General features: G+C 43.0%; 1 protein-coding gene, 2 long non-coding RNA genes and 1 pseudogene across 5 annotated transcripts; 1 reads left to right on the top strand and 3 right to left on the bottom strand.

Annotated features, from left to right (window-relative positions):
* Nucleotides 1-3,194: 3,194 nt before the first annotated feature.
* LOC118391568 (ribosome biogenesis protein BRX1 homolog) lies at nucleotides 3,195-9,175 on the bottom strand. The gene is made up of 9 exons (XM_035783075.2): nucleotides 8,977-9,175; nucleotides 8,691-8,802; nucleotides 6,950-7,064; nucleotides 6,043-6,092; nucleotides 4,948-5,021; nucleotides 4,679-4,729; nucleotides 4,443-4,544; nucleotides 4,130-4,258; nucleotides 3,195-3,816 (listed from the first exon to the last, which is right to left on the bottom strand). Exons 1-9 carry the CDS (start codon nucleotides 9,118-9,120, stop codon nucleotides 3,574-3,576), a joined length of 1,020 nt encoding a protein of 339 aa, XP_035638968.1. The 5' UTR covers nucleotides 9,121-9,175; the 3' UTR covers nucleotides 3,195-3,573.
* LOC127906422 (uncharacterized) lies at nucleotides 5,028-6,034 on the bottom strand. 2 transcript variants are annotated; one of them, XR_008061293.1, is made up of 3 exons: nucleotides 5,473-6,034; nucleotides 5,268-5,399; nucleotides 5,028-5,234 (listed from the first exon to the last, which is right to left on the bottom strand). It is a non-coding gene; the product is annotated as an uncharacterized LOC127906422 (long non-coding RNA). The 2 variants fall into 2 exon arrangements; XR_008061294.1 differs by having other exon boundaries at nucleotides 5,301-5,399.
* Nucleotides 6,363-6,950, top strand: LOC127906423 (uncharacterized). Of its 2 annotated transcripts, none has more exons than XR_008061296.1 (3): nucleotides 6,363-6,604; nucleotides 6,645-6,744; nucleotides 6,825-6,950. It is a non-coding gene; the product is annotated as an uncharacterized LOC127906423 (long non-coding RNA). The 2 variants fall into 2 exon arrangements; XR_008061295.1 differs by having other exon boundaries at nucleotides 6,805-6,916.
* A 165-nt stretch (nucleotides 9,176-9,340) lies between the features above and the next one.
* On the bottom strand, nucleotides 9,341-11,808 carry LOC127906421 (cell cycle checkpoint protein RAD1-like; annotated as a pseudogene).
* Nucleotides 11,809-12,234: the final 426 nt, after the last annotated feature.

The raw sequence follows: 12,234 nt of genomic DNA, 5'->3' as shown, positions 1-12,234 counted from the left end.
TCATAAACATTTAAAAAATAATGATTTACTTAAAAAATCTGATCCTTTGCTATAAGACTTGAAATTGAGCACATTATACATCCCGTTTCCATTGATCATCCTTGAGAAGTTTCTACAACTTGACCTGTGGTAAATCCAATTGATTAGACATGATTTGGAAAGGCACACACCTGTCTATACATGGTCTCACAGTTGACGTCAGAGCAAAAACCAAGCCATGAGGTCAAAGAAATTGTCCGTAGAGCGCCAAGACATGATTGTGTCGAGGCACATATATGGGGAAGGGTACCAAAAAATGTGTGCCGCATTGAAGGTCCCCAAGAACACAGTGGCCTCAATCATTCTGAAATGGAAGAAGTTTGGTACCACCAAGACTCTTCCTAGAGCCCGGCCAAACTGAGCAATTGGGGGAGAAAGGCATTGGTCACGGAGGTGACATTGGTCACAATGGTCACTCTGACAGAGCTCCAGAGTTCCTCTGTGGAGATTGGAGAACCTTTCAGAAGGACAACTCTGCAGCACTCCACAAATCAGGCCTTTATGGTAGTGGCTAGACGAGAGCCACTCCTCAGTAAAAAGCACATGACACCCCGCTTGGAGTTTGCCAAAAGGCACCTAAAGGACTCTGACCGTGAGAAACAAGATTCTCTGGTCTGATATAATCAACATTGAACTCTTTGGTCTGAATGCCAAGCGTCATGTTTGGAGGAAACCTGGATTCTAATTGACTCTCATACCATGAGAAACAATATTCTCTGGTCTGATATAATCAACATGAACTCTTTGGCCTAAATGCCAAATGTCACATCTGGAGGAAACCTGGCACCATCACTACGGTGTATCATGCTGGTGGAATTCTTTTTAAGCTGCAGAGCCTGGGAGACTTGTCAGGATCGAGGGAAAGATGAATTTAGAAAGTACAGAGATCCTTGATGAAAACTTGCTCCAGAGCGCTCAGGTACTCAGACTGGGGTGAAAGGTTCACCTTCCAACAGGACAACGACCCTAAACACACAGCCAAGATAATGTAGGAGTGGCTTCAGGACAAGTCTCAATGTCCTTGAGTGGCCCAACCAGAGGCCAGACTTGAACCCGATCAAACATCTCTGGAGACCTGAAAATAGCTGTGCAGCGATTCTCCCCATCCAACCTGACAAGAGTTCAAATCAAATCAAATGTATTTGTCACATACACATGGTTAGCAGATGTTAATGCGAGTGTAGCGAAATGCTTGTGCTTCTAGTTCCGACAATGCAGTAATAACCAACGAGTAATCTAACCTAACAATTCCAAAACTACTACCTTATACACACAAGTGTAAAGGGATAAACAATATGCACATAAAGATATATGAATGAGTGATGGTACAGAATGGCATAGACAAGATGCAGTAGATGGTATCGAGTACAGTATATACATATGAGATGAGTAATGTAGGGTATGTAAACAAAGTGGCATAGTTTAAAGTGGCTAGTGATACATGTATTACATAAAGATGCAGTAGATGATATAGAGCACAGTATATACATATACATATGAGATGAGTAATGTAGGGTATGTAAACATTAAGTAGCATTGTTTAAATTGGCTAGTGATATATTTTACATCAATTTCCATCAATTCCCATTATTAAAGTGGCTGGAGTTGAATCAGTGTGTTGGCAGCAGCCACTCAATGTTAGTGGTGGCTGTTTAACAGTCTGATGGCCTTGAGATAGAAGCTGTTTTTCAGTCTCTCGGTCCCTGCTTTGATGCACCTGTACTGACCTCGCCTTCTGGATGATAGCGGGGTGAACAGGCAGTGGCTCGGTTAGTTGTTGTCCTTGATGATCTTTATGGCCTTCCTGTAACATCGGGTGGTGTAGGTCCTGGAGGGCAGGTAGTTTGCCCCCGGTGATGCGTTGTGCAGACCTCGCTACCCTCTGGAGAGCCTTACGGTTGTGGGCGGTGCAGTTGCCGTACCAGGCAGTGATACAGCCCGACAGGATGCTCTCGATTGTGCATCTGTAGAAGTTTGAGTGCTTTTGGTGACAAGCCGAATTTCTTCAGCCTCCTGAGGTTGAAGAGGCGCTGCTGCGCCTTCTTCTGTGTGGGTGGAACGCTGTCTGTGTGGGTGGACCAATTCAGTTCACAACGCTGTCTGTCTGTGTGGGTGGACCAATTCAGTTTGTCCACCGAGGGAACTCAAAACGAAGAGTTTGAGAAGATCTGCAGAGAGAAGAATGGGAGAAACTCCCCAAATACAGGTGTGCTAAGCCTGAAGACTTGAGGTTGTAATCGTTGCCAAAGGTGCTTCAAAGTACTGAGTAAAGGGTCTGAATACTTATGTAAATGTGATATTTCAGTTCTTACATTGTCATTTATGGGGTATTGTGTGTAGATTGATGAGGGGAGAATTTTTTTTTTTTAATCAATTTTAGAATAAGACTAACGTAGCAATGTGGGTAAAGTCAAGGGGTCTGAATACTTTACATTCATTCTAGCTTTGTAAGTAATTTGTAAAAATGTCACGTCGAGAAAACTAACCGCCATGAGGGACACCACACCGTATGTATCTGATGTTAGAGAAGCTTTCACTGAAAAACACTAGGTTATATTGGCTAATAGCTCTCCATGTGATTGCAGGTGATGTAAAGCCACAGCAAGTTTCTTCAATAAATAAATGTATGCTCAAAGGCTGCACTAAAATCTAACAATACAGCTCAGACTATCTTATTATGCATTTCTTTTAACCAATCACCTGAAGTCTCTTTGCATTTCTTTTAACCAATCACCTGAAGTCGCAGTCAGTGCAGGAAAAGTTCAGTGCCCTTCTCTACTGTAAAGGAATGCTTAGTCAGTTAACTTCTCTGAAAAACAGCCTTTGGTCTATTTTTTTCTCAGTTTACTAAGAACAGGCAACAAAATTGAATGGGTGGCTGTTTGAGCCAGCAAAGGGTGCTTAACTATTTTTAGGCAGTGGAATGACTAGCTTCCTTCTCTACCTGTGGACACTCATTTAGGCTTTGGTGAACGAAAGCGCACAGCGGTGGCGACATCTCTGTCAAGTGTTTTTGACATGGATATTATAACTATATTAGATTTGCAATCGATATTGACAAGGTTGGTCAAGTTTACTAACGCAGGTATCAAGTCAAAGGAGGTCCAGTCATCTGTAAATCAACCTGACATCTTCAGGAATGAACAGGAGAAATAAACACTAAAATGGAGACTTTATTTCATAATTGTAAGAAAAGCTGGACAACAGAAGGTAAAGTTGCTTTAGTACTTTTTTTGTTGCAGCAAAAAAAAAAAACACACAAAAAACCCCATTCAACACAAACAAGGTATTCTGAACTGGTCCTTCACAGGCTGCAGACTCAACCCTGGCCAAACAAATGTCATAATTTGTCTTTTCCCGATTCCTTTTAAACGCATTGGAGAAGATTCTAGGTCACTCCCTTCAAACTTCTCGTTTGAGTTTTGAAAATTAAAAAGAGACATGGAATTGAGGAAAGACAAATTGACAAAGAACCAATTGTAATCACTTTCCAGATGACGTCTAGAAGACCCAACAAACCAACCAGTCTCTAGCCTAACGCTTCTGCTTCCTCTGTCGTTTGAAAGCCTTGTGTTTGTTCTTCTTCACTACTTTAGCTGCAGGAGCCTCCAGCTCAATGTGGACTGGCCTCTCCTCAGCCGGCGTGGCAAACACGTCATCTGTCACGTCCCTGGTCACCGCCTCCTTGTTCTCCGTCCTCTTCAGCTTCTGGAGCTCCTTGACCATCTGTTTCTCCTTCAGCCTGGAGGCGGTGGCCATGCGGATCACACGCCGGTGCTAAGGGGAGATAGAGACAACAATGAATTACGCTGGGACAGTGATTAGTTATGGTCTTCCTAGTCTCAATATAAGTGATCAGATGCCCGGTGCTGTGGGGAGGGGAGACAGAACAACAATGAACCAATCTGATCTAGAAAAATGTAACCATAATTCAAGACTGCCCCATCACCAACAGTACACAGTCTAACTAAGTGATCACAGTCACCAGTACAGCTTTAGTTCATTGTTGTTCTATACCTACAGAAGATAAAGGTTTGATCTACCAGTGATTTAGGGTGGGGAGTCTACTAGGAATCAAATTAAATATTACCGTGTTCGGAGACTCGAAGTGTGGGTTCTCAAAGAGTGTGGGGCCGCCAAAGCTCCCCTGGAATATTTTGATGAGGTTCAGGACGAAGCGAGGTCCAATTTCTACCATCGATGCATCTTCCTCAATGATCTGTGGGACACAGAAATAAGTCAAAACACATGTTGCATTAATCATTTTGGCCATTCGAGAACATTACTTCTAAATCAGGGAGTGTTACAACACGCTGTTCGAAATGATCAGAGAATATATTATATTCCACATACATTGAGCACATACTGTATAATGGAAAGGCGAGCAAGTTAGTTAAACTCACCTGATAGTTTCTGAACCATATCCTGTTGTCTGTTATGGTGAACGTGAAGACATGGTCCACAAAGGGCTGGCTCCTGGGGTGGTAATGGGGAGTTGAAAATGTCTAAAAAAAAACAACACAAAAACTCACTTCTGAACTGATCACAACGACACAAGAAAAGCGAAACAACTAATAATGGTTCTCACATTGTAATTTTTGGGACCAAATATTTCTGCTGCAGCAATAATGAAACTAACCTGGATAAAGAGTTCCTTCAGCAGCGCATAATGAGGCTCCGCGTCAAATTGCTGTTGGGTTGAAAATAAATAGAAACATAAATTCATTAAACAGTATCCCGTACATCTTGATGGTGAGGCCCATATGAAGTTAGTTTCAAGAGTATTCCGTTACACATTCCCTGACCCCGATTAGGAGATTCTCAATGTATTTTGCATTTTAATCCAGGACTAGGCATAAATCTGTGTCCGGGAATCATGTTGCCGTTCACCGAAACCGCAATACTCACAGGATCAAATGACAGCAGTGGTCTGGATCCCTTCAGACAGTTCCCTGTCATTTTGAGTTCGGCGAGTGTGTGGACTACAGGAAGAGTAAAAGAGTGAAATATGATGAAGCTGTAGCCCGTGGTCATTATTCTATTCCATCATAGTCATTCTTATCCAGAGCAATTAGGGTTGCCTTGTTCAAGGACAGAGATTTTTCATCTGGTCAACTCAGGGATTTCGGTTACTGGCCCAACACTCTGAACCACTAGGCTACCTGCCTCCTCTACACTCTGAACCACTAGGCTACCTGCCTCCTCTACACTCTGAACCAATAGGCTACCTGCCTCCTCTACACTCTGAACCACTAGGCTACCTGCCTCCTCTACACTCTGAACCACTAGGCTACCTGCCTCCTCTACACTCTGAACCACTAGGCTACCTGCCTCCTCTACACTCTGAACCACTAGGCTACCTGCCTCCTCTACACTCTGAACCACTAGGCTACATGCCACTCCTCTCCTCTACACTCTGAACCACTAGGCTACCTGCCTCCTCTACACTCTGAACCACTAGGCTACCTGCCTCCTCTACACTCTGAACCACTAGGCTACCTGCCTCCTCTACACTCTGAACCACTAGGCTACCTGCCTCCTCTACACTCTGAACCACTAGGCTACCTGCCTCCTCTACACTCTGAACCACTAGGCTACCTGCCTCCTCTACACTCTGAACCACTAGGCTACCTGCCTCCTCTACACTCTGAACCACTAGGCTACCTGCCTCCTCTACACTCTGAACCACTAGGCTACCTGCCGCTATTTGATACCGACAGCTGTTTAACCACGGTTACTTGATTGAGACAAAAAAATATATATATTTTATTTTACCTTTATTTAACTAGGCAAGTCAGTTAAGAATAAATGTTTATTTTCAATGACGACCTAGGAACAGTGGGTTAACTGCCTGTTCAGGCAGAGGCAGAACGACAGATTTGTACCTTGTCAGCTCGGGATTTGAACTTGCAACCTTTCGGTTACTAGTCCAACGCTCTAACCACTAGGCTGCCGCCCCAAATTCATGTCATTTCACACACAAACTCAGGCAATGACACTCACCATTCTGAACCAAGAACTTCGCAGATGGTCCGTGGGGAACATTTGCAACCCTATACGAAAAGAAAGTGACTGAAATCATTACATTTTAAAAGGTGACATTTTCATAGAAATGTCAAGTGACAGGAAGCCATGTCAGGGGACAGGAAGCCATGTCAGGGGACAGGAAGCCATGTCAGGGGACAGGAAGCCATGTCAGGGGACAGGAAGCCATGTCAGGGGACAGGAAGCCATGTCAGGGGACAGGAAGCCATGTCAGGGGACAGGAAGCCATGTCAGGGGACAGTGACAGGAAGCCATGTCAGGGGACAGGAAGACATGTCAGGGGACAGGAAGCCATGTCAGGGGACAGGAAGCCATGTCAGGGGACAGGAAGCCATGTCAGGGGACAGGAAGCCATGTCAGGGGACAGGAAGCCATGTCAGGGGACAGGAAGCCATGTCAGGGGACAGGAAGCCATGTCAGGGGACAGGAAGCCATGTCAGGGGACAGGAAGCCATGTCAGGGGACAGGAAGCCATGTCAGGGGACAGGAAGCCATGTCAGGGGACAGGAAGCCATGTCAGGTGACAGGAAGCCATGTCAGGTGACAGGAAGCCATGTCAGGGGACAGGAAGCCATGTCAGGGGACAGGAAGCCATGTCAGGGGACAGGAAGCCATGTCAGGGGACAGGAAGCCATGTCAGGGGACAGGAAGCCATGTCAGGTGACAGGAAGCCATGTCAGGGGACAGGAAGCCATGTCAGGTGACAGGAAGCCATGTCAGGGGACAGGAAGCCATGTCAGGGGACAGGAAGCCATGTCAGGGGACAGGAAGCCATGTCAGGGGACAGGAAGCCATGTCAGGGGACAGGAATAGAATGCTTTTGTGTGTTTGGCAGAGAGGATTTGATGTTAACTTTGACACTCACCACATATAGAGATCCTGCTTCTTCTTTGCTTCAAAGAATAAGCATTTGTTGCAGTTCTTGATTTCACACACCTCGTTTATGACGAAGAGTTTGTCCTTTCTGTCCATTTTTGTATCTGTAAGAGTAAGGTCAAATCTCCTGGGTTATACCCAACTACACACATTGATCAATATCACTAAAATCACTGAAATAAGAAAACACAAACATGTAAAAAGGAACAAACTGAACCAGTATTTGGGCAAGAGGAGATTAATATATGAAGTATAAGCCCAGTTAGCTACCATTCATTTCCCCATTAAACAGCTCTGCAAGCATCATGCCAAAATATGTTCTTTACTCACCAAATACGGAGTTTGGCAGAGCAACTGTCGTCATGCAAATTCCTAAACAGGTCTTAATAATAAAAAGTACAAGCAAACCTAAAACATTTGTCTGGATAGAATCTGGTGTTTTTGACCAAATCCACCTCGTCGGCACCTCCAATAAAATCACACACAGGTTGGCCTAGCCTTTGATCATGACTCAGTTCCATTACACACAAGTCATTGAACAAACAAGTTTTCTGTACGGGGGGTCAAGAGCCCTGACGCTCAGTCTGAACATTAACACACATTACATTAAAACACACCTTTCCAGGGTTAGTGTTACCACACATCCATATGGCTATGTTACAGAACATGATTTGTTATTTGAAAGTAAAGGGCTTTGTGTTTCAACAACCGTAACGCAATTTTGAATCAATTCACGTTTAGATGGACGATTTGGCTGCCAGAGCCAGTCTACCTCCGAAGATATTATATAAAGAAGGTCCTTGGACCATAAGGTGTAAAGGTAGGCTTCTTAAGAGTACATCTCAGGCAAAGGTCAGCTGATCCAGCAGTACAGTGTCCCAAAAGATCATCGATTTTATCATGTATAACAGTGTATGAACGTCATACCAAAGCCATTGTTTCAGACGTACTGCACACAAGGCAATACTATTTCATGTAAGTATATAAAGTAGACAATATAGTCTACGTTTTCAGTGATCTTCCCCAAGAGGTGGTCAAAAACAATACATTGATTATTTCCAAACAATATACTTTTTCGGATACTTATAAATGTTTTATATTGATATTTTTGGGAAGTATACTGCACAAAAATAGAAACTCTACATGTTAAGTGCTGGTCCCATGTTTGAGCTGAAATAAACAATCCCTGTTGGTCAGCATTTCTCCTTTGCCAAAATAATGAATCCACCTGACAGGTGTGAAATATCAACAAGATGATTAAAAAGTGTGATCATTACACAGGTGCACCTTGTGCTGGGGACAATAAAAAGCAAATAAAATGTGCAGTTGTCACACAATGGCAGATGTCTCAAGTTGAGGAAGTATGGAATTGGTATGCTGACTGCAGGAATGCCTCCCCCCAGAGGTGTTGCCAGATAATTTAATGTTAATTTCTGTACCATAATCAGCCTTGATTAAGGCCTAATGAATGTATTTCAATTGACTGATTTCTTATATTAAATGTAACTCAGTAAAACCATTGGAATTGTTGCATTTAAATTTTCTGTTCTACCGGAGTCCATTTTGTTTGTTGCTCAGCGAAACTCCATATTTGATAAGTAATGAACGTATTTTTACATTATAATGCTTGCGATGTCTAATGGGAAAAATGTTTTGTATCAAACTAGGCTAGAGAAGAGACTCGTGATATCCATCGTCTCCTCTGCCCACATACTGGTACAGGAACAAACCTGCTTTCGTGTGTGGCATCATTGTCCTGAGGTCCTGCATCAAATGTCGTGTTCTGAAGTTGATGCCCCTTGAAGAGAATACAAGAACTCGCTCTTTGTTTCTCCACTTACCCTGGAAATCAAAATCCAATTCATCAACACATTGTTTCATAGATGATCGCTACAATCATGTAACATTAGTCCATGTTGTTATGTCGCTGTTTTTATACAAGACAAATATGTAACGATTAGCTACCTTTCCAAGTCAACGAAGTGGCGAGCAATTTAATGTTTGACACACACTTACCATTGACACGGGTGCTGGGACGGTGATTTCTTTGTTCTGCTCCATCTCTGTAGTTTGGGGTTTATTTCCATTTTCTACTAATTTCACTTTCTTTGCTTTTCCACCTGGACCCTTTCCTCCACGTTTTCTCTTGAGCGCCGACATTTTGATTTCTGACACGCAGGCTCAGAACCGTAAGAACAGAGCGAGGGCAACACACGTGAGAGCAGGACAAACATATAAAACAGACGCCACCTGGCGCCGCGGAGTTGTATTGCGAGAACAAACAAGATGCTGCTGGTCGAAAGTGGTAGCGCCAGTTTTACATTGGAAGCTAAAGTGGTAGTGTCAGTTTTACATTGGAAGCTTAAGTGGCAGCGGCAGGTTTACAGTGGTAGCACCAGTTTTACATTTATTGTCAATACTAATGTTCACATATTTATCAAAAGTGAAGGAATATTTTGATTATATAAATATTGTTTCAAGTTCCTTGTAAACTTCCAAACAATGGGAGAGCAGCATTAATTCACAGAAAGCAAACCAAAAAACTAATTGAGAAAACTATTAGCAATTAATCATTTTCATTTTAAAATGTACCAGAGCCAACACTATTTACAAATAACACAGTCAAAGAATACAATCCAAATAACGGGGCCAACTGGAAAAAAAAGAGGCAAGTTTTGCTTTAGAATAACATCTAAAACATTTGAGCCTCGTATTCTTGTACAACAATATTCCTATTCTCCATACTCCTCTTCCACTTCCTCATCCGGACAGCAGTAGTATTCAACGAAGCAGATCTGTCCATCATCATTCCTGACCAAGTACTGCAAAGACAGGAACCCTCTGCTGTCTGTCCTCACCGAGACCTTGCAGGATAGAGCCAGGGCCTTGGTGGACGGCTTCAGGAGAGACATCTTGTACCTGACAAAAGCACATCAGCAAAGTGACAATCCAGTTAGCGTGTTCTTCGAAAACCATAATTATCCCAGTGAAAGCCATACCCTCAGAGTGGCCAACCAGCAAAAACATAATATAGTAAATTAATTGTGTTCACGTGCACATTTTTTGGATTTCTAGGAAATGCAGGAATCTGTAGTGCCACACTTCCCAAATATCCAAATACATGATGATAATACAGTATATAGAAGATTAATGTACCGGTTAGTCTGAGTCTTTGTGCACTGAAACAGCTCCATCATGTCAGAATCTTTTGGGTAATCATAATGGGCATTCCCAGAATTCCCAAAGGTAGACAACCTAAACATGAAAACAGATAAAGAGAAGAAAGGTTAACAATGGCAAGATTATACTCCTCGACCATCATCCTGTAGCTGCAATGATCTCAGTACAACCAGCGAACTTGTCAAGAGTATCCAGCCTTTTGGTGGAATGGCCAAAAGGTTTTGGACAGACTGCTGCAGACAGAGACTTCAGTTAAGAGTCCTTAATTCGCTACAATACAATGCCATTGTGAGATTTCCTAATTTAAAAAACACAACACAGTATTAGTATTGCACCTAAAGTATGGCTGACTGGGAGACATGGTGATCTGCAGGACCTCACTGGTCATGTCCAGCTCAGAGAAGGCCTCCTTCAGACTCTCCGACTGCAGGATGACTTTATTAGTCACATTGGTGCTGCAGAACTCAAAGTCTATGGGCTCCTCTGGCTCCTGGGTGTTGATCTTACACACCGTCACCACACCACCCTCCTCTAGGAACAGGGTCAGGGGTAGCCATATCCGTTGTAGCACATCCGCAAGGCAGTGGCCACTCCTTCAACAAAAAGTAGACACGAGACATGTTAGTTACTTTAGTAGCTTTAATCATGTTTTTAGGTTCACATTTTAAAATGAAAGGTGTGGCTGTGACTCTCTCCTAGAATAAAAGATGATGATTTTATTAAGGTTAAAATAATGGCGTTTTGACCTGCAAAGTCTTCATCAGATTGTTTTGTAAATCACCCAGGAGAGATCTGAAAGGATATCAAGAAGACAGTCTTCTTCATTACCTGGTACTGTGCTTCCCCCGAAGATGGTGAGACAGTCCAGAAGAACGGTCAGATTGACCTGGAACCCCACTGAGTCCTCTCTGATGGTAAACTCCTGGAAGATCTCAGCCTGGAAAAGAATGACAACATTAACAAGACATGACAACACAGCCCATCTAATGGTTAATGACTCAGAATTAGTGTATGTTGATATTCCTGCACTAACCTGAATGAAGGCATTGGCTTGCAGACATTTAGAGTCCTCCACAGTGACTTTCAACCCGTTTGGTGTGGCATTGAAAATTGCATGATCTTTGAAGGTGATAGCTTTCAAGATGTTGGACAGATTCCGGACATTGTCCAGACTAGCTACAAGGACGTAGTTGTCACCTTCAGTCTGAGACTGAGTAGACAAGGGCATTTTCGATCTGAAATAAACCAAATCAACAACAATCAAAGGATGAAACCAAACTACAGTAGCTAGCTAGATTATTGAGATCAAGAATAGCTCAAGTTAACATAGCCAGTCTAGCTGTCAGCCCACTTCAGCCGGCTAACGTTAATAAATCTGATCTGCCAGCGTTAACTTTATATAACCAGTAACGCTGTGTCACACTCACACAATTGTCACTCGTTTTAGAAGATGAATCTTGATGTATCAAAGTCTGTTGACGTTTTTGAAGAATCGCGCCATCTGAGATTTCTTAACAATACTTTACTTCCGGGTGTTCTTCTTCGGTGGTGCATGCCCTGTCTCAAAGCCAATTGCAATATAATTGAACGATTTCGCCCCTTCTGTTTGGAGGTGTTTAAACAACTTAGTTTTCCAGACAGTACCTTGTACATTATTGAGGTGTCTACACACACAAAAAACACATCGCAGCCAGCCACGACCGGGAGACCCAGCGGGTTTGGCCGGCTGGGATGTCCATGTCCCATCGCGCTCTAGCGACTCTTTGTGGCGGGCAGGGAAGCTGACCGTAGATGGCTAACTGTACAGCGTTTCCTCTAAAACATTGGTGCGCCTGGCTTCCGGGTTATTATTTTAGTTAACCTTTATTTAACTAGGCAAGTCAGTTGAGGAACAAATTCTTATTTACGACCTCCTAGCAATGACGGTTAAGCAATCAGTGTGTCAAGCGATGGGACAAGACGATATTTTTGACAAATTTTACTTTTACTCCACTACAGTCCTAAAGAAAATAATGTACTTTTTACTCCATACATTTTCGATGACACCCAAAATTACTCGTTACATTTCGAAAGTTTAGAAGGCCAGGAAAATTG

Source organism: Oncorhynchus keta, chromosome 12, assembly GCF_023373465.1.
Source record: "Oncorhynchus keta strain PuntledgeMale-10-30-2019 chromosome 12, Oket_V2, whole genome shotgun sequence".
NCBI lineage: Eukaryota > Metazoa > Chordata > Actinopteri > Salmoniformes > Salmonidae > Oncorhynchus > Oncorhynchus keta.
The sequence above is the reverse complement of the archived record's forward strand: the minus strand, read 5'-3'. Positions and strand labels throughout refer to the sequence as shown.